Source organism: Aythya fuligula, chromosome 1, assembly GCF_009819795.1.
Source record: "Aythya fuligula isolate bAytFul2 chromosome 1, bAytFul2.pri, whole genome shotgun sequence".
In the NCBI taxonomy this organism is placed as follows: Eukaryota; Metazoa; Chordata; class Aves; order Anseriformes; family Anatidae; genus Aythya; species Aythya fuligula.
This window is the reverse complement of record NC_045559.1, coordinates 19738298-19760414: the sequence shown is the minus strand read 5'-3', so window position 1 is coordinate 19760414 and position 22117 is coordinate 19738298. Positions and strand designations below refer to the sequence as shown.

At 38.4% G+C, this 22117-nt stretch overlaps 1 protein-coding gene across 4 annotated transcripts; it reads left to right on the top strand.

The window, feature by feature from the left end:
- Positions 1–232: 232 nt before the first annotated feature.
- On the top strand, positions 233–17757 carry ALG12 (ALG12 alpha-1,6-mannosyltransferase). Of its 4 annotated transcripts, XR_004253056.1 has the most exons (12): positions 486–608; positions 885–1001; positions 4455–4644; positions 4796–4928; positions 5448–5621; positions 7199–7393; positions 8661–8764; positions 9263–9486; positions 10213–10382; positions 10571–10646; positions 14929–15262; positions 16333–17757. XR_004253056.1 is itself a non-coding variant. In XM_032183766.1 (11 exons), exons 3-11 carry the CDS (start codon positions 4480–4482, stop codon positions 15158–15160), a joined length of 1473 nt encoding a protein of 490 aa, XP_032039657.1. In that variant the 5' UTR covers positions 233–282; positions 885–1001; positions 4455–4479; the 3' UTR covers positions 15161–17757. The 4 variants fall into 4 exon arrangements, 3 of the variants coding, with proteins under 3 accessions (XP_032039657.1, XP_032039666.1, XP_032039648.1); XM_032183766.1 differs by lacking the exon at positions 486–608 and adding an exon at positions 233–282 and having other exon boundaries at positions 14929–17757; XM_032183775.1 differs by lacking the exon at positions 486–608 and adding an exon at positions 370–384 and having other exon boundaries at positions 14929–17757.
- Positions 17758–22117: the final 4360 nt, after the last annotated feature.

The following is a 22117-nucleotide window of genomic DNA, read 5'->3' as shown; positions in this document are numbered from 1 at the left end:
CAGCGAGCACCAAGCACCACAGCCCGGCCCGCCCGGCGCGGCTTGGCCCCGCCCCGGCCACCGTAGCAACCGGGGAGGCAGCGGCCCGCGAGCCCCATTCGGATTTCCGCGTCAGCCGCCCGCACGCTCGGCCCGCCGGCGCCCATTGGCGGAGGCAAGCGGAGAGGAGGGACGTGGTCCAACCGGCGCCCGCCACGCTGCGGGCCAATCGGAGTCCCCCGCGTGCGCTGGGAGCCGGGGGTGGCGGGGTGGTGCCCAGCGGCTGAGCGCCGCGTCGCCATGGTGGGTGAGGGCAGCCGCGCTCCCCGCGCCGGCTTCAGAGCTGGCCGCCATTTCTCCGCGGCGGCTGCTTCAGAATAGAGGGGATGCGTGTGTGGCTGGGAGGTGGGGTGGAACGTGCTGTGCCCTCACCTAACATGGCCGCCGGGGGGGCGGGTCACGTGGGCGCGGCGTCCCTCATCCCCGTTCCGGCGGCGCCCGCTGTGAGGCGGCGGCAGTGAGCGAGGGCCGGGGCCAGGACACGGGGGGGCGACCGGGGGGAGGAGAGGCAGCGGCCGGCCCCGCCCCGCCCTGGGCTCAGAGCGGGCTCCTGCAAGCGAGTCCCTGAGGTGGGCCAGGGTGGGGGGCGGCCCCCGAGGCGTTCCCCGGCTGTGCGGGGCGCGGGGGGGGGAGGTGAAGCCGCGGAGAGAGGCCTGGGGGCGCGGGGGCTGCGGTCTCAGCTTCGCGATTAACGCGCGGGGTGCACAGACCGGCTGCAGGTGTCCGCTGTGCGACCCCTAAGCAAGGCAGAGGGCCTCCAGGACAGAACGAAGGTGTTAATTGCTAATGAGGGCTGTCATATGTGACACGCAGCGCCCTTAATTAAGGGTTTCTTCTGTTCACAGCTCAGTAGCCGCGACGTCGCTGCACCTCGGTCACTGACAGCTGAAGGAAAGAGGAGAGAGCCGGGCGGCTGCAGGTGGCCCGGCTCCGCACGCTGCTCCCCCCCGGCTGACACAGAGGTAGGCTGGTGCCCGCCGCCGCCGCTAGAGGGGGGTCGCAGGCTGTGTGGATGGCCTCGGTGGTCACCTAGCGGCCGGGCGGGTGTGGGGGAGGGTGGTGGGTTGGTTTTTGCTGGTTGGTTTTGGAATTTGTAGCATTCTGTGTCACTTCTTCAGTCCCAAGAGTTAACATCTTCTACATGACTGCGTAGTGCCTTCGTAGCTAGTACTGTCACAGTCTTTGTTTCTTGGCTGAAATTTTTCATCTCCGTTGCTTTTTCTTCCTTTTACTAAGTCCCCAGACTCATGAAGATACGTATATAAAATAGCAACTGTCATCTTCCTTTTTATAAAAGAAGAAAAAGCGATCCCAGCAACTACAAGGCTCAAATCTGACCTCTTTTGGAGGTCAGCTTTAAAGCAAAGTTGAAACAGCTATGAAAGCATGGCAATAACATAAAAATTATTGATAATACTGTGTACATTCTACACAAGCCAAAAGGGGAGGACCTCGTGTTGGGATGCTCTTGGTGGTTCTGCCTGGATGCTCCCAGACAGAGCATGTGAGGGGGTGAAATGCAGTCTCTGCAAATAAGTTCAGCATTCGGGTTGGCTGCCAAGCTCTTAACATAATTATCCCAAAGCGTGTCCAAAACACATAAGTGAGCCAAATATAATAGATTGTTCATGAGAAGTCCATTCTTGGAACTAATGACACTTCTGCAGAAAAAGTATTGAAAAAGTCTGCTTGGGGAAAAAATGTTCTAGGCTTTTTTGTGAGGAAAAAAAAATATTGACAACCAACTTAATTCCAGGAAGGGGTGAATTCCCCACATTGAAAATCTCAGCCTTTCAAGATTCAATCTTGAGGCAGACCTTTGCGAGGTGTGTGGGGGGAAGGTATAAGTACTGCTGTGTTGTGTAGCTCTGATTAAGATTCTTCAAAAGTTGTCAGAATGTTAATGACGTGAAAATATTTGTATTTGCTTACTATATTCCTCTATCCATCATTATTTAAAATTCTTTATTAAGTGAAATTATGTTTTTGTGCTTTTTGACATTTTAAAAATAAAAGCTGTAAACTGCATGCATTTTGTGTTTATGTAGCAAATTTATTCTAAACATCAAATTCGGCGTCTACTTGTCTGATAAATTCCACTTGAATCTTAAGCTTTGCCAACATCAGTTTTTGACAGAGCTGGTTATCTTGAGACTTGACATGATCATTAAATTTGTTAGACTTTATCTCAGAAACCTAGGTGTTGTCTTCATGCTCTGTTTTTTAATCTTCTAGTGTGTTTCCCTTCAGGGAATTTAGTATGTATAATGCATACAGTTATCTTGAAAATCTAAGAGTATACTGGCAAGCTTGCTTACTTCAGGCGTATGCTAGGACCGGAGTCAACAAGATTCGGGGGGAGTGTTGTGATAAGCTGTGTTTGGGATATGCAGCTTCACTGCAATTTAGAAGTAAGGGGTTATGTGCTGATCAGTTAAAGATAGCAGTAGCAGTCTATACTAGTAACATTTTTCTTAGGCAGATGATGTAATTAAGAATGAAAACATAAAGCTGTTTGACACCTAGGACCCCAAAAATCCTTGTAAAATAACCCAAAATATCTGAAATGTTAAGCTGAGAATTGTCATTGAGGAAAACCCAACCTGCTGCTGTGCTACATCTGCTTCACGTGAAAGTCAAGTTGTTCAAATGCCTGTTTTGCTGTATAGCCTGAGCTAGACTGATCCTTCAGTGTCCGTTTTTCTCTTGGGTGGATTTGGCCAGAAATGTGAGATGTCTCTGTACCTAATGGAAGAATTCAACAAGAGAGCTTTCCAGAGGCAAGAATGCGCACGAGATGCACTGCACAGAGGCTTAATTCCTACCAAGCACTTCTCTAAGTGCTGCTGGTGGTAGTCCAATATTTCTTTTACTGCTGCTGTGGAAAAATGATTCTGCCTTAGCATAACTTAATTTTATCCATCCCTGTATTTTTTTTCCTGTTGTTTATGTTTTAAAATACTAGGCACAGGATAAAAAGACGTTCTACTTCCTGGGATGTTGTGTTTACTTAGGCTCCTAATATCGCAAATCAATCCAAAAAATATAAGACTTACCACAGAACTCTGTCTTTGTGCCTGGGATTAGAGCTTCATAGCAGTAGGAATTACAAGAAGTAGAAAATTATTACATGATAAATGTAGGAATGCGTGTGTGTATGTATAGTTTAATATGTAGATACATACAATTTACAGGGATTACATAAATCTCAGGATTAACTGGTGTTAGCTGTGGAAAAAAAGGAATGTTTAGGTTGCTTTATCTGTTTATTTTTACTAATGAGCAGGACGTATCAATTGGATGTATCAAAGGTAACTCTAGGAGGCAGTTGCTAAGTAATCTTAATAAATTTGCCAGCTATCTTACATCTGTTTGGTCTACCAAAACACAGAAGAAAACATCTCTAACCAAAATTCCAATTGTACCTTAAAGATGTTAGGTTAAAAGTTTATTCTTCTTCTGTTTGCAGAGAAACAAGTAACAAACAAAATCTCATCTCTTAGTAAACTGTAAACTCAGAAAAGTGGGAAGCTTAAATTAATAGGAAGTAGACTGCTATGTTTTTGCTCAAAATGGACATGCAACAGAACTTTTTCTTCTTTTTACTGTTCTGTAAACTGAAACTAGTAAAGATGAGCTGCATAATCATTAAAATACCTGTGCTTCATGTGCCCTCGATGTTGCCTAAAATACATCACAGTTAATACCATAAGTATGGGTCACCATAGAGTCATGAAACAAAGCACAGGGGACAGATGGCCTTTATTTCCAAGTAGGAGTGTAAAGGTCTGGGTTCGGATGATGCTGACCCAGTCATGGTGTGGGTGCCAAGGGGGATTCATCCTTTTCTTGCCGATTCTAGACCTAGCCACTGGCAAGCTAGCAAACTCAAAAGTTCAAAGTACTCTGTTCTGAACAATTAATCATTCTCAAGCCTCTTCTCCCACGAACTTCAGAGTCCCAGACAAGAGAGATAGTATGTTCTAAAGATCGTGTGTAATTCCAGTGTGAGATTAAAGTGAGAGTAAATTACACAGCAGTCTCTCCCACAAAACACAGACATAATTGAGATGGTGCTCTTGGCAGTGGTGGCAGTATGGGGCACAAAGGGAAATGTCTCCTTAAATAGGGTCTGTGTTGTCTGATGTCTTGTAGATTGAAAATTAAGTCTTTGCACTTGCAGAAGACGGCACAAATCCTGAAACGCAGCCTGAATATGTCTTTACTATCTATGTTATTCATTGAATGCATACAGAAATTGTGATACGTGATTCAAATGATTCTTTGTTTAGACTTGTATAGTACTGTAGTACTTTTTCTTCCTGTATGAACCAAGCTTATCAATCTCATTTGTTAGTTTGCTTGCTTCATGATGTTTTATTAATGTATGGTCTTTTAATCTTTAACAATAATAGAATATATGCAAGTTTCAGTCCCAGGATGGCTCAGAAGAGGAGTTCTAGTGGGAGGTCATTCCCACTGTTGCTGATGATGATTGTTGTGGCCTTCGTTCATTTAACTGTCTGTCCATTCACAAAAGTGGAGGAAAGCTTTAACCTACAGGCCATCCACGATGTTGTGTACCACCAGCTGGACTTGGATAAGGTGAGTTGAAAAAAAAGTGTTCTTCTGTGGATGCTGTTAAAGCCTGCAACATCCTTCTGTATGAGTAGGATAAATGCAACATGAATATGATTTATCCTGATTTTCCTTTCTTTCTGGTTTGGCTATCTTACTTATGTTTTCCCTTTTGCAGTATGACCATCATGAATTTCCTGGAGTTGTCCCAAGAACGTTCCTTGGACCAATTTTTATCGCTGCTCTTTCCAGCCCTGCAATATACGTACTCTCTCTGTTTAAAATGTCCAAGTTTTACTCCCAGCTGATAGGTATGAGAACTTCAGTCCAGTAGTAAACGTACATATATTCAAACTTGTTTTAATGTTTAACGTTGTTGTAACGGTCAGTGTTTGGATCAGTGATTAAAACTCTTTTTTGTAATGAGGGATTTTGCAAACTATAGTTACTTAGAGCCAAATTTCACCTCTGTTTTTTGGACTAATTAGCAGCACAGAGAAAGTTTTTTGCTAACAGATGTCTAACAGTGTAGAAGAAGCAAATGTCTTCAGAGAATACATTCTCATGTATACTTGCATGAAGACTTCAGAAAATATTGTTTGACTTGGGCATAGAAGCATTGACCTCTGTGGAAAAGTATCAGGCAAGTTAAAAGTGGGTTAAACTAAATAAATTAATGCGGGTAGGTGTTTTTCTTCTTCTTCTTTAGAGTGGCTTATATTGTGAGATATAAGAGTATTATTCTTAATAACTTCCTATTAAGTACATGTTTGTCCATGAGAGATCAATCTGATATCACTCATATTTTACCACTTTTATTCTTCTAATAGTCCGAGGAAGCTTGGGGCTCAGTGTGATTTACACGTTATGGAAGTTGCAAAAAGAAGTTAGAAAGCAGTTTGGAGCAACTACATCAACCGTCTTTTGTCTCATAACTGTTACTCAGTTTCATTTGATGTTTTACTGTACACGAACCCTTCCTAATGTGTTTGCACTTCCTTTTGGTAAGTATTTGCATAGAAATAATTTTAAAATATAAAAAAAAAAAAACCTGGTGTGGATAGTTAAAATATAGAAAAAAGTATGGTTAGACCAAATTTATATATATATATACTTGGTTATATGGTGTGATAATGAGGTGAGAAAACTTAAGCAAGTGTGGCTTTTTTCTTTTTTACTGTGCATGCTTACAATGACTGTTGAATCTAGTTGTATTGAATCTGAATATACATGGAGTTTGTCAGACAGTCTTGAGTACACATCTCTGCATAAAACAGAGGCATTGAAAAGGCAGTAGGTACACCTGCAGTTAAAAAAAAAAAAAAAAAAAAAAAAAAGAGAGAAAGAAAATCTGTGAACTTAATCTACACAGGAAACAGCTTTCTCGTGAGACTCTGTAACAGACTCCCACAGCAAACTCTCCACCTTCCTCTTCTGGAGTTAAATGTAGCAGTTTGTACACTTAAAGAGACAGGAAAAAAAAAAATCAAGATCAAAACCCTACCCTTACACATACAAGTTTTTTCCCAGAGATGACAAGAGGAAAAATTAACTGCGTATGACAGATATTAGCTTAGTCACTTAATGCTTCAGTGGAAGCTGTTCAGCTAATAAAATCATGAGGTTGGTATAAGAACCTGTGTAGAGCTGAACTGAAAACAGTACAAAGAATGATTGAATTGTCAAATAAACATTGTATAGTAGCAAACTTTCCAGATCCTTTTTGTAGATATTAGAAAATACAAGTTCATTTATGTGTCTGTACTGTTAACTGTTTCACAAGTAATCAACTGGTATTGTTCTCTTGTATTTTGCTTAGGGTTCATGACTGCTTTACAGTATAGTCAGTGTTATCGTGTGATTTGAACTGTAAAAACGTAGAGGTAACTTCATCTGTGGAGATAGAGTGCATCTCTGGCTAACCATGCAAATGGATTTAGAGTTCCTTCTTCCTCAGTGATCATCGGTAGTCTCATTTTCATATTTGAAGTGGGTTCCAGTTCTCATTAATAGAGGATATGCTTATCCAAGAGAAGAATCATAGAATAGCCGAGTTGGAAGGGACCCACAAGGATCATTGAGTCCAACTCCTGGGTCCCCTAAAGGACCACCCAAAAAAAAACAGACCATGTGTCTGAGAGCATTGTCCAAATGATTCTTGAACTTCAGCAGGCTCGGTGCCATGACCACTTCCCTGGGGAGAGAAACCTAACTCTTCAGCAGATATTGAGCAATAATAATTATGAGCCTTAGTTTGAAAGGCTTTTAGTACTCCCTTAAGTTTGAAGGAGATGGGGATCAAAAGCTATTAAATGTACTGTTTAGAAAGAGTTGCCAGATGTTCCTTCACTGGTTATGCTTTTCCTGATTACTTAATCACCAGCTATAGTATGTTGCTTGTTTTTTCTAAAACATATTTCTTTTATTAGTTTCTCTGATGAGGGAGAATGTCTGGACCAGAAATAATAGGAAGACCAAGGTGGCAAGGGGTGGGAAGTTTGAGTAACAAGGTGCCTTTATTAATAAAAGCGTTACCTTGTAGGAAACAAATAATTCAGACAGGTTTGTTTTATTTTTACAGTGCTGCTGGCATTGACATATTGGATACAGCAGAAGCAGAGGCAGTTTGTTTGGTTCTCAGCTTTGGCAATTATAATCTTCAGATCAGAGCTCGCCATATTCTTAGGCCTCATGCTTCTGGTAACATTATTAACTAAAAGAGTCTCCATTTTGAAGGTGCTTTCCCATGCTGTTCCTGCTGGAATTTTTTGTTTGGGTAAGTATTTGCTTAAGGGAAAAAAAAAAAAAGCCACATACTAAATTTAGCGGAATTCTGGAGATTTGCCTGTCTTCTCTGGTGACCTGGCCCTTGTGGCTTTGTTTTTTTTTGTGTGTGATCCCATTTGCTAGTAACACAACAAACATAATTATTTCTTAGAATGTTTGTGAGTGAGGAACTAATTGTGCACAGAGCTGTAGAAAGATTCTATGACCTCTGCCTTTAGATGCTTACAGTATCTAAAGTCCTGGCTTGGATGTGCATGTTTAGTTCAGTATAATTAGTACCTGTCTTTAGTCACAGGTGCATCATCAGCTGTAGTATCTATTGCTGTGATGACAAACTGAAACCTGGATAAAGTAGAAGTGTGACAGACATAGATGCTGAGCAAAAGGGTTGTGGGGAGAGTCACAGTTCAGCTTTGTGGGTGCTTGAGGTTTCAGAAAATTCTCTTTTGTTTTGCTGTTTCTTTATTACATTAATTTGAACAGCTTGTGTGATTATCTGCAATAATTTGAGAAATTTTCCCAGAAAGGTTGTGCACATAAGTAAGCTTTTCTGCCAGCCTACTTAATAAAAATGCTGTCATCAGATGGCTGATGATGAACTCTGGTAGTGTGCTGTGCTTTGCACAGTGTGGACAGTAGAAACAATGAATGATCATTGCATGTGCGTTTGGAGGTACCTCATAGTGTAAGAAGCCCAATGGGAATTTTGACTAGTACTCCCAATCTCACCTTGGCAAAGCTTGCAAATACCAGAGCAATTCTCACAGAGCTGAGTGGAGGAGATGGGACTGATGGATTTGCTGCTCTTTGTCTGCCTTTAATCCCTTATCATTCTTCCCTCCCACCTAATAAATAGTAACAGAATTCTTAACTTATCAGCTTTACAATAAAAATCCACTTAGTATCATTTAAGTTAAAACGTATTTCTTACCATTCATTATACTTAATGCTCTAACATTCTTTTTAAAACGAACTTTAATTAAACCATTGTATTTCACACCTGGGGTTGGAGTGGGGGAAAATCTCAAATCAGATTCCTATCTGACATGCTTCTATTAAGACTTGCATTAAGAAGTGCCTCCCTCTCCTGCATTTCCATTACAAGACTGACAGATTCAACCTACTCTGTGGCTTTGGGTGAGGCTTACAGTACATGTTCCAGTTTGTGTTATTCTTGTCAGTCAGTGTGCACTGTGGATGTGCTTGTTTGGTTTTCTGTTTTTTAATTCACCCAGATTTGTATTTAATTCTTTCAGGGCTAACAGTGGCTGTGGATTCTCTGTTCTGGAGACAACTTGTGTGGCCTGAAGGGAAAGTGCTCTGGTATAATACAGTTTTAAACAAAAGTTCCAACTGGGGAGTATCCTTTGAAACATTGAGGGGAAAGATCTTTAACACTGTCAGTTAAAGCAAAAACCTATTCCTGAGACTCAGTTTTGGTGTTGACAAAATACTTAATGAAAAGTTGAATTTATTTGAAGTGTATGAGGCAATGTCCATTTCTTAGACCTTTCCTTAAATTTAAACTTTATTCTGTTTACTTTTTCTTTTTGCTTCTTCGTGTTCTACCAGTATAAATCCAGGTTTCTTCCCCATAATTTTTCTATATTTCCTTATTATTAGCGTTGTTTGATATACCTCCACTGGACGATAGGCAAGTAACTAGGCAACTGCTTTTATTTCTTAAAGAGTAAGGGGGTAAACCATATCCCAAGTGATTTGTGTTATACAAAAAAGGGTATTTGTAAGATACAGAAAAAATCTACTGCATATTTGCAAAATTTATGTATGCTACTGTAAAGAATAGGTACTTTACTTGCTAGTGAGAGCATCCTTAACTCTCCTTTTCACCTTGAAGACTTCCCCCTTCTTGTGGTATTTCTATTCAGCCCTGCCTCGTGCGTTGGGATGCAGCATTATATTTGTACCTTTAGGTGCAGCAGAAAAGAGAACTCGGATATTACTTTTGCCAGCACTGGGCTTTATTTTCTTGTATTCATTTCTCCCACACAAAGAGTTGCGTTTTATCATGTATACTTTCCCGGTCTTCAACATAGTGGCTGCTAAAGTATGCTCACGAATGTAAGTTTAAAATTACTTTTTTTCTTTCTGAAAATGTAAAAAAGAAGTAAAGTTGTTACTACTACTTTTATGCATGTCTTTCTATCTTGGAGTCTGGGTTATCTTAAGATCTAGAGATGCTCTAGAAAAGAGGTCTGCATCATCGTACCCATGCTACTAGTGAGGGAAACTAAGAAAGAAAACCGATAGGATTTGGAAGGATAATTTGGCAAGTCTATGGCAGAGTCAAGAGCAGAGTTCTGGTTTTTCTATCATGCTATTGCAATTCAGTTTATTTTATTCACCAGAGAAAAAGACGCTCCAGAGTACTAGTATGCTGTTAACATAACTTTCCTCAGAAGGTAGTTTAATTAGTGGAGCTTATGAAATACGGAGTTTGTATTAAATAGTTAAACTTGGGTATATTGAGTATACAAATTTAAGTTGAACTCTGAACTTATTTGGAGGAGAATACATTCATAGCTAGAAGTTAAAAACACAGAAATACTTAGTTTTACTGATAAGCTTTCAATAGCTTTATTAATGAGAATATTGAAATGTGTTTGTCACTAGAAGCTAGTCTTGTAGCAATTAATAATAAATGCATTCCTTATACACAATTGTAATAAATTTTGTACTGATCTTTATTACCTAGCAGTGGGGTTTTCATAAAAGTTTTATAACAATAATCAATGACCATTATGAAACAAAAGTAAGTCTTATTTATTTTTTTTCCCCTCTCAACAGCCTGAATAACTATCGGAAGTCCTGGCTGTATAAACTTGGATCTTTTTTTGTTATAATGCATCTTGTAGTTAATGCTGCCTATTCAGGGACATCGTTATATGTTTCACATTTCAATTATCCCGGAGGAGTAGCAATCCAGAAGCTTCATGAGTTGGTACCTTCAACAGCAGGTATGTAAAGCCGTTCTGAGGTATGTTCACCTAATTTCAAATGTAACTTTAGTGATAGTATATCTTTATATGTATTGGACATTGCTTCTTTGTACTGTTTTTGTGTATATTTTCTGTTCCTACTCTGTTTATTTAATAATCTGAGTGTTCTTACAATAATTTTAAAATGTTTTTTTTTGTTTATGTAGAGGTCTCCATTCATATTGATGTGGCTGCAGCACAAACAGGAGTCTCTCGGTTTCTAGAAATCAATTCAGATTGGAGGTATGTTATGAACATGGTATTTTGAACTGAAGATTAGCATCTGCTTTTTTCCTTTTTTCTTTTATTTTTTTTAATATACACAGGGCAAGCATCACAAATTAGTTTTTTGGTACAGCATATTTATTCAGCCAGGTCAAGAACAATGTGAATCTTTAGAGATTTTTAAAGAATTTGGAAATATGCAGTGCTGCCACTTGAGGAATTGATCACTGCAATGTTTTTGAATTGTATTGGTTATTTTTTGCCTGAATATCATAGAATCTTTAAAGATATCAGAATAGTGTTTTAAAAAAAAAAAAAAGTACCTTACTAAACCCCCGAATATCTTTAATACAGCTATGTTTGGTATTTCACTAGATTTTATAAAAAACAAAAGTAGAAGAACATTTTTCTTTGTAGAACAGTATATATAATTGTGGGAAAATCTCATTTTATTTGTTTTTAAGTGATGTGTTGCAATGTGAGGCTTATATATGTGTTAATATTAAAAGTCTATTTTAATGTGGAACATCCTTCAAATAGATGGTACTGAAGTTGCTGTCATGTGAACTATTGGTCACGTTCATTAGCTCTGAGGGAGAGCAGTTGAGTGCTTTGTTACCATGAGCAGCAGTGATGTACAAGCCATACTAAGAATCAGAATCATTATTAAATGAATAGTAGGGGATTTTTGTGGAATGGCATTGTTTGCTTTTCAGGATGTATACCAAAAAGGACAACTTCCTGGTCTTAGGCCTACCTCATCAGCTGAAATCAGAGTTTCTAATTTAAAATGTAAACGAGAAGCCTCACTTTATACTTGCACAAAACAAAAGCAGTACAAACAGATTTTGGTTTATTGTTAAGATGTATTCAGAACGTGGAGTTTTCTTCCCAGCCAAGGTGTTCAGAATAAAATGAAGAAATACAGTTAATTTATTGGCATGTTTTGAGATAAAAAGTATCTTGAAGGAAAACTGTGCTTCTGGGACAACTAGGAATCATCTAGCTTGCTATGCCTTACTTTATTGTTGTGCTTTCTTGTGCTTTCCTCTACGAGGAGCGGCTGAGGGAGCTGGGCTTGTTCAGCCTCAGAAGAGGAGGCTCAGGGGCGACCTTATCGCTCTTTATAGGTACCTCAAGGGAGGCTGTAGCGAGGTGGGGGTTGGCCTGTTCTCCCACGTGCCTGGTGACAGGATGAGGGGGAATGGGCTTAAGTTGAGCCAGGGGAGTTTTAGATTAGATGTTAGGAAGAACTTCTTCACTGAACGGGTTGTGAGGCACTGGAACAGGCTGCCCAGGGAAGTGGTGGAGTCACCATCCCTGGAAGTCTTCAAAAGACGTTTAGATGTAGAGCTTAGGGAAATGGTTTAGTGGGGACTGTTAGCGTTAGGTCAGAGGTTGGACTTGATGACCTTGAGGTCTCTTCCAACCTAGAAAATTCTGTGATTCTGTGATTCTGTGAATGTTGTGATGGTACTGACAGCTAAAAGCTGAATTTGTCATATTTACCAATCCAGTGTTTATTTCATTTTTTTTACATGTTCAATCTAGAGAAGGTTTTAATATGTGAACAGTCAGGAAGAGACATTAAATTATTAGAGTACAAGTGATGGAGCATGTATGATAGCTAAAATGTTACATTCTGGTTTTGAATATATTTAGACATGTACTACTCTTAAATGTGACTATAAATGCAACTTTGCTCCTAAATCAATGCTTAATTTCAATGGGCTTTTTCAGATGGTGAGGGTTTTTGTTTGTTTGGATGTCTTGTTTTTGTCTTTTTTCCTTCACTTTTTGCTTGCAAGGCTGTAGTGCAGTGGGATTGAAAAGCAAATGAATATCCCCGTCACTGATGGATGGTTCATAGCTTTGCAGCTATTGGGTACTTTGTATCAGTTTTATCTTTTCCCCATCATAAAAAGACCTCAAGGGAGGGCTGATTTATCATAAAGTTTCACAAAAAAGGGTCAGGCAAAACCTTCAACAGAGCATCATACACAGGACTACCATGTTGTCTGGCAGCACAATAGTGCAGGGGTTAGTGGCACCAGCTGTCCATTTTCTCGTTAACTAAGGATGTGACAGTCTTTCAGATAGGTGAAAACTAACCTACCGTCTTCATAGACAGATTTATGGATGGAGTGGCTATGAAGACTGATGATTCATCAGGATAACTACAGTCCACAAATAGAAGTGTCTTAAAAGTTAAAAGCTTTCAGTGGTGTGCTTAGATTAGATCTATATGCCTCAAGAAAAATTCAAGGGATCCATTATTTTTCTTCAAAGGGTGACTGAAAGAAGCTTGGTGCAGATTCTTACACAGAACAGGTGTTACAATCTTGTCTTCAATTAGTGCAGTCTCTTTGAACCAGGAATAAATATGCTATGTAAGCTTAAAGTATTTTAAAAATAATAAAATTCAGAAATGCTTGCAGCCAGATGAAAGGCCTTTTATTTGCTGATGAAAAAATGCAAAATTAGTACTTAGTTAAGCTGCTATGAAGTATTTTATTCTTTCTGCCAGCTTGAACACACGTACTATCCTAACTGGCATTACAACCTTTTTAGAAATAGCAGATTAAATGAGTATGCAAGATTTTTAGAAGAAAGCACCTACTCGGTGTGCAAGGTCTACTTCTGCATTTCATTAATAATCCACACAAATCCTCCAGTTCGCTACAGTGCTTGTTGCTTTAAATACCTTAAATGTTAGTGACTTTGCTATCTCAGGGAATGCTGTAAAATTATAGTGAGGTTATTGTTTCCAGTTTTTCATAGAGAATTCAGGCAAGTGGGAAGCCAGATAAAAAAAAAAAAAAAAAAAAAAAAAAAAAAAGGTTACACATGGCAGAAGATGCAACCAGGATTTATCCCTAGGTGCATCTAAGAGTGGTTAGGGTTGGGATTGCACCACTTCATTACTGGTGTCCACTGCAGTAACAAAAGCCACAGACTTGAAGAAGCTACTTGTGAAATGGGTGGGAGGAGTCAGGCACCTAAGAACAGGAGCTACAAAAGCTGGTGGAGAGTAGTTTGCAGAAAAGGGCAACAGGAAGGGTGAACTACACCACTCTTCACTTGGCTTACAGAATATGAACGCTCTGTATAGTTAGTTAGATACCTGAGACTGTCATGTCATAAACTAAAGGTAAGTAACCTGCAACTTAACCTCTATCATCTGTACTGTTTCCCATTGTTAGCATAGAATATCTTTTTGGAATATAGACCAAAGATTTGAACCCAGGTCTCGCACTTTCAGAAATACAGGAAACAATGGTCTATGGAGTGTTGTGGGCTTGATTTAACTTACTCTTTCCCGTTTTGAAGATGTTAGATTGAGGACTCTATTAGGACTGAAGTGTCCAGTATGAGCATCCTAGCCTTTGGGCTATAAATTCTACCCGCCTCTCCTATCTTCAGTGAATGAATAAATAACTGTTGCGAAATAGTGCAGTGTCTTCATGGGACAGTAAGCTCAAGATGTAGAAAATTAGGTTCATACATCTCTGTGAGAAAGAAACTTCAGCTCAGTTCTGAGCTTAGATCAGACAGTGACTGAAATTACACCTGAATTACTCACATCCCCGCCAAATGCTTAAGTCACTTGGTTTCTCATCACTTAAAGTCTTTCTACAGCTAGACTGAATATAAACCCTTTCAATAAATGTCTCAGTGGACATGTTAGTTTGGAAACTCAGTAGTTGGCTTTTATAAAATACATATATATGTGTGTGTGTATATATTTAATAACATCTATGTTAAGGTACTCAAACAGGTTTATAAAAGCTGACCCAAAGTGACCTGACTAACACTTAGTAGATCAGGAAATTGAACAAATAACAATGCTGGGTTAACACTATAATTGCCAGGCTGTTCTTCCTGCAGTGTATAGGGAAGCCTCTTCCCTGCTCTTTTCTGGGGCTCCTACTTTAATGTTTCTATACCACAAGAGAGGTTTCTGCTGAAGTGTTTCATAACTCTTTTGGGAAAAAAAAAAAAAAAAAGTCTCATTCAAACGTGAGTTCTTGTAGAACAAAACTTAGAAATAAGTCCGGAGTTTTCTGCAGTCTTAGGTTTTGCTGCTTTTTCCACAAAACTCAGAGTACTGGATGAGAAATTTTCTAGGAGTCCTGAAGTAGACCACAGTAACAGTAGAAAGACTTGCCTGGATCAACTGGTTCCCTAAACTTTTCAAAAATAACATTTTCTTTCCCAGTACTAATTGATTTTAAAAAGGGATGTGACTGAGAATGTTGCAGTTGTATGAATGTAAACAAGCCTTCTGTATTCCTTACAGGTATGACAAAAGAGAAGATATTAAACCAGGAGACCAACTGATGTTTTCTTACACACACATACTGATGGAAACAAACCCTCTTCAAATATCACATTACAAGACAACCCACAGGCCACTGGCAAATATACCTGGCATCAGTAAAATTGGGCTGAACCTTACTGCACTACCTCCTTTTACTTTAAACTTAAAGCCAAAATTAGTACTGTTGGAAAAACTTCCTTTATCATCCTGACTGTGAATTTTAAGTCTTTTGATGTAACTTTGCTGATGACTGAATAATGTATGACAACAGAAAATTGTCATTCCAGCACTGCAATTCAGCTTCTGTGAAAAGGTACAGAAAATCTTTGTACTTATCGATATTTAGCTCCGTCCTCTTTCTTACATTAATAGTACAATGCATTCCTAGTCCATATATACTCAAATACCAAGTTAGATATTATTAGGTGTGTTTAAGAGAAGCTACCTCCAAGTTTAGTGCTATTAATTAAAACTTGTCTACTTGGTTTGGGTAGCTGTCTGTTTCATAATGCAGCACAGGTATGTCCTAATTGTCCTGTATAAGATACATTATGGAACAGGATTGTGCTATGGCAATAATTTGATATGTAATCTACATGTGCACAGATGCATTACTTGATTTATCTGCTGGACTGTAACCCCCTTAGTTGTCAGATTGCCTGTGTGAAACTTGAATGATGTTATCAGCATAGGAAAGCCATATTCATTGTAGCTTCATCACAATACCTAATTGTGCCCTGTGGGCTACCAAACTAATTAAAGGGAAAGGTTCACCTAAAAAGCAGTTGGACCTCTTGGCAAGCACTGTCTTGTAACAGACTTGAGCATTGGTTATATTTATTCCAATAGTTCATGAATAAGCAGTACAACTTGGATTTCACAGGAAACTTTTTTTTTTAAATAGTATTTTCCCTCTACTGCAGTATCTTAATTTGCAGTACAAAAGTTTACCTATGAAAATATGTAATCAAGTACACTTGAAGATGATAGGTGTTGTTTTGTTTCTTTATTAAATAGTCCTTTTGGAATTAAAATGCTGTAACATAGCATGTTCTGTAATCTCTTCTTTATTAGATGTCTTTGTTAGGGATGTCTGCCTAGACTGCAGAATGGAAGAAGTTAAGGGGTAAACTAAGGAAGAAAACTTAACATTTCAGTTAGAACCACTTGTAACATGACAGGGACTGCACTAGTGTAAAAAATCACTATTTGTGAAGTAAGAATGGGCAGAAAGCTATTTGTTGCTGACTGAGAACTCAAGAGTAAAAAATTCTTATTGAGTAACTTTTTTTTTTCCACTCTTTGAGCATATTTCATTCAGGAACTACATTTACCTGCGTTATGTTTCAGTTTTTAGGATCATGTTTTCTTTTTATCCTCTAGATTATGTATCAAGGAACTGATCTGGTGGGGTGGAGCCTGCTCCACTGTGGGTGGCTGTTGTGCAGGCTTCCTCACACCAAGATCTGGCAAAGGCGACCTGCAGAACTTGTCAGTCCAGTCCCTGGCTCCTCTTGAAATTGCAATCATTGAAGTATTATCTATTTGACTTGTCTTTGGAAGAAAACTCAGCTTCCTTCAGAGCCAATTTGGACATCAACTAATTCACATGATACAGAAGGAAGTAAATGTGCAAATAGCTGAGAACTTGGAACACTATGAAGGAAAACTTTTGAGTAAGGATGTAAGTCCTTGTATGTTAAGCCTAATCATTTACTTTATATAACTCCCCCACAGTGTAAGCTGTAACTTGAGAACCTGAAGCGAAATTTATCGTGCCCAAGGTGTAGACAAATATCTGGCGGTGGTAACAGTGTGTACTACTGCTTGCAGCCTTGGTGCTGCTGAAGGTAGAAGCTATGAGCTCAATTTGGCCTGTTTAATGTGTGTGTATATATGTAACTTTTATATGCTGGGGAGAGAGAAAAGAAAATAAAAGTGCATATGTAAATGGCAGAAAAGATTCTGAAGTGCAGTTTTGGGCAGTCTCTAAAGTTTATTTAGGTCCTGTTACATCTTGAGCTATATATGTGGTTCTTGGAAAGCGCTTAGTTCTTCGATCTGAAACCTGGCTGGGATTGTAGATCATGACCCATGCAACACTGTAGCACCAGGGGCTGTGTAGCTGACATGACAGTCAGTAAGTATAGCCCCCTACAACACAGGCTGGGAGTGTTACTGTAACCCACACTGAATAAGAAAGGGGCACCTGCCAAACTGCAGCAAAGATCACTGCAGTTTTTCCCCAAAGGCCACTTTCAATAAAAAAGTCATTTGAAGAGAAAATAAAACCAATCTCACCTTTCTTTTAAATAATACTCTCATCTTGTATGTCTTGTGTTGCCTTTCTTTAAAGCAAGTACCTTCCACAAGTGAGTTTTTCTCTTTTAATATACATTAATGTCAGGATATTTTCATGGAAGAAAGCATGGGTTTAAGCCCCCTCAGCTGTAAGAGGACATTAAGGAAATCTCCCACTCCCTTTACAAACTTGCGTAAGCACCCAGTTTGCTTTTAGGAGCTAGGGTTGGAAGAAGCCTTGAGTTACTACAGGTGTGGTACAGGAAAGAGACATGGTCTGAAAACTTACTAGGAACTTACAAAGGGACTTCAACATAATAAATTTGTCATTAACATTCATAAAACTCCTTTTGTCTTGACTGATTACAAATAGCCTTGGCTTAGGCTACAGCTTTTCATAATGGAATGAAGCAAGCATATTCAAGTAATTGAAGGTTGAAATAAACAAAGCAAAAAAAAAAATGGTATGGTCCACCTGTAAATTATGTTGTGTCTATGACAGTCAAACACAGAATGGAGTTGTAAATAAAATGCATTGAACGTGTATAATGCTGCTATAGAACAAAATTTTAGCATGTTTTATGAAATTCCCTGAAGGTCATAGAAGGTTGTGTAACATCACATTTGAAGCTTGACTTAATTTCTTACAAGCAACATTTGTTCCTGTAAATAGTAGGGCTAACAAAAGATTTGGGCACAAATGTCAAAATGTTGTGGCACCAGGAGTAGCCCAGAGATGGTGGATAACCACTGTCCTGTAGCATAAGGCTTAGGAGAGCTTGTGTAAAACTAAATAAAGCAGTTGCATGTTGCATGCAAAAAGTTGCAGGACTTACTGGTAGAAGATATTTGGATGACGAAAGTAAAAGCAAGTTCAAAATAGGATTAAACAGCTCACTCTTCCATTACAAACTAAAAAGGATCAAGGAATAATTTCCAATTCACAGATTCTGTTAAAGCATTCAGAGCTATATTTTTATCCATACTGCATTTACCTTATACCTGTATGTGCTGTGGGTCTCAAGAGAATGTGGGGGTGAGGAGAGCTGGAGAATGGTTGTCCTGGATCAGACATAAAATATATTTCTCTGTTAATGAGAGAAATATTTCTCTGAGAACAGTTGGAACCTTACTCAAGTTCTTTCCTTTACCATCCGTGTCATTCAAGCCCTTAGAATACATCAGTGCAACATAGGCACATAACATGTTTGGAAGCAGTTTGATTGTGTTCCTTTTTCTACTCCATCCATGGTCCTGTCACACATCCCCTTGGTGAAACAGATTACACGTTGGAGAATTCTCCATTACAAGATGGAGAATGTGCCATAGTTAACTGCTCTAGGACTATACCACTATTCCTAAGCACTTCTACTTCTTTCTGTAATGCTAAGGAGCCTGAAAGCTGATTGATTGATAATAAAATTCATGGACTCCTTTACTGTATCTCAATTTCAATGTGAGTGAGCATGTGTTTCCCTTGCATCTAAGCACTTTTCCAGATACAAGAGAAGCTACACAAAAGACTAGTGCTGCCTTCCTCACTTTATTATGTTCATTCTTAAATTCCCCCCTGGAGAAGTTTCCTTGTAATTTAGTATTCAAAGAGTCTTTCTTTTACCAATGACTTCACTTTCTATTTGCAGGAAAAGAACAAAACCACAGACTGAGTTTATCACCAATGTCAGCAAGACTGTTTAGCCACAGCTTTCTCAGTTAGCTGGTTACATAATTAGTCTCAGCTATGTCTTAAAATGAAAGTTGTCACTATCTGCTTAACATACAACACAGAAGATTACAATGGTGTTTGCAAAAGTTGCTGGTTTGGTGACAAAGAATACCTCACAGCAAAGATTTTCTTTAAATCAAATATGATTCTTATGCTTAAGTAAATAACACATTTTATATGCAACTTAAATCAACTCTTTAGATTACCATGAGCAAATACAGCTACTTCTGGTTGTCTGTTTCAGACCTTAGTTTAAGATAGCAAGGACAGTCAGTGTTTTTTTTTTCTTCTCCTGAAATTCCGTATCTTACTGTCATGGACAGTCTTTCAGAAATTCTGCTTTATTTCAGCTGCAATTGCTTTTCGTTCCATAGCAAGGCTTGATTTCTGTCCATTTAAGTTAAGTGTAAGGTAGAAATGCTTTCTGAAATGGAATCCATCTTTTCCTTTAAAACTGCCAATTTAAATCCAAAGACTAAAAGAAGGTATTGGTTCACACAGAGGAAAATAAAAAAAGGGTGGGGGGTGGGGAGTAAGGACTGTTTAGGCATAGCTAGTCTTTGGAATCCAAGCTGATACTTAAGTTGGGGACATCACTGTGGTTGCCATTTCTGGTTGGTATGTTCATTTTATGAAACAAAGCAGTTTGGGGTCAGTTTTGCCAGGAAGGTAAAGAATCACTCTTCCTTGTTGCTAAGAATAAAGCAAAGGATGAATGTACTTGTGGGAGGACTATAATATTTGGTTTTAAGAAAAAATGTAAATCTGTAATTAGAAAGTGATATTCACTAATTACAGGTTTATTTTTCCTGGGTTTGGAAATACCTAAATGCAGTTTGTTACTGTCAGCTCTGTATAGTTATGAAAATAAATACTATTTTAATGGACAGATATTTCAACAACTGTACATATCTGCTTTGAGCTTGTCATTTCTATCGACATTTTATTAATCACATCCTTATGCCACAATTAAACTGTTCTATATTGAGATTTGTATCCTTTGTAAATTGAGAAGGTATTCTTGGATGGTAGGGAGAAGCCATGAACATTCCTAGTAGATGGTCACCAGCCAAATTCTGCAGTCAGGCAGGTTGACTTCATTTTTACTTGGGTAGGAAAAGAGGCCAAATGGGAATGGCAGTATGGGAGGAGCATTATTCACAGGTTACTTTTGCAGAATATATATATGTATGTGTATATATATATATATCAATAAATACCTTATACACCTTTGCAAGACTTGAGTTTTTTTAAAAGACCATTACACATATCTACTTCTTCTCCTTCCTACATTCAGTACTGCAAAATATTTCTTGCTGCAGTATGTGTAGTGGTTACACCTGCCTACTCTTAGAAGACACAGAAGCTATTGGATCCTTACTATGACATCTCTAGTACCATCTGCTCCAAATTTATTTCTGAAGTTGCTAATGTACTAAAATTAACTGTTTAAATAAAGTTTGTATCACCGTTGGGGATGCACCAAGTCATTACATGTTAGGGAACTATGCTGCTGCAGGGACTGGTCCAGCAAAAAACTCAACTTGAAAGCTCCCACTTAACAGAGCTTGCACTTCCTTATAGTCTGGGAGAATATAATGTAAAAATAAGAGAGTTTTCAAATAAAGTAATTTCATCACATATATTAAGTTGCAATATATGAAAGCTTAGCATTCACTAAGATTAAAAATAATCTTTATAAAGTAAAAATCAATACAAAACCCATGCATACTACAACTTACCTCAATACCTCAATGAAAGCTTTCAGCTTTTGAAGTCATTCATTTCTCAAAGTCAATGCTTGAACTGGAAATGGAAATAGCTTGTATAGAAGAATCAAGACTTACATCCAAAAAATAGCAGCTTTGTGCTTCCAGTCTCTCCTGTTTTTATTTAAGAGATTCCATGTCTGATTTTTTTTTTACACCTGTGTACTGTCTCTTAAAAAGCTCTAATATAAGCTTAATATTCATTCATAACCAAGCTGATACTGCAACAGTACATTTTTAAGAGCTAATACCCTTCAAAAAAGTACATTGCACTTGCAAATGAAGTAGGCTGCTTCTTAAAATGTAGTTTTATGAAGTAGTTTTGCTTCTTAAAATAGTCACTAGTTTTCATGCTCTCAGGAAAATTTTTGACAACACCCATGACTATACAATTAAGTATCCCTAAGAAGATACAAATTGAGGGCTATCTATCTCAGAATGCCATCATTACAGCTTTCCACACAAGAGTAGCAGGAGCTACAGTATAGTCTGCTTTAAAGCATGGGAGCCACAATCCTTGTTTCCAGAGAACTCGGATTTTCAAGTAAGGTCCTGCTGGTATGGCGTGGCTCTACAATGCTTTAAGCCTAAGGCTGTATTCATAGTCATATGCAAGTCTTGAGTGAAAATTATCCCTTGTTTAAAAACAAGAAAAGTTCCTTCACCCTCCACCTACCTCTCTCCTGGTTTGGAGAGATTAAACATCTTACAAAGGTCAAGGCTGTATTCACGGTTAAAATGTAGAGGGAAAAAATTTGAGATAATAATTAACCAGTAGCCATTTAAATGTGTTTCTCAATAAACTGCTTCAAACTCACCTAGTTCAAACTATACATGAACTAGAACAAGTTGTTTTATTACTGCAGAAAAAACGTGTACCTGTTCTCATGTAACCCTACAAGAACAGAGAAATGCTGGATATTCATAGTATTACAAATTACTGCATTTTGTCTTCAGTATTTTAAAAGGTATTAGTTCTTCCTAAGTGCACTATATAATTTACTGAAATAGTTCAGGTCTAAGTGTAACTGACTGAGTAACAATTCAAATACTTGAAAGGACAGAATGCTTAGAGGAAGATCTCGGAAACCCAAAGGTCACCTGGGAAAGAGTTCAATAAATCTGTTGATTACCTTGAGTGAAATTAAGAGAAAAATTAAGAGAACTTGAATCTATGTGTATCTCTGTCCAAAGAGATACATGGAAAACCAGTCTTTTCACATAGCATGTTCTGATTACATATGTATGATTACAATTAAATTATTCAATGGTTGTCTTTAATCCATCTAAAAAAAAAAAAAAAAAAAAAAAAAAAAAAGGCAGTGTTGACTACCACTAGAAAATTGCAAATAAAACGTTTAATTTCAGAAAC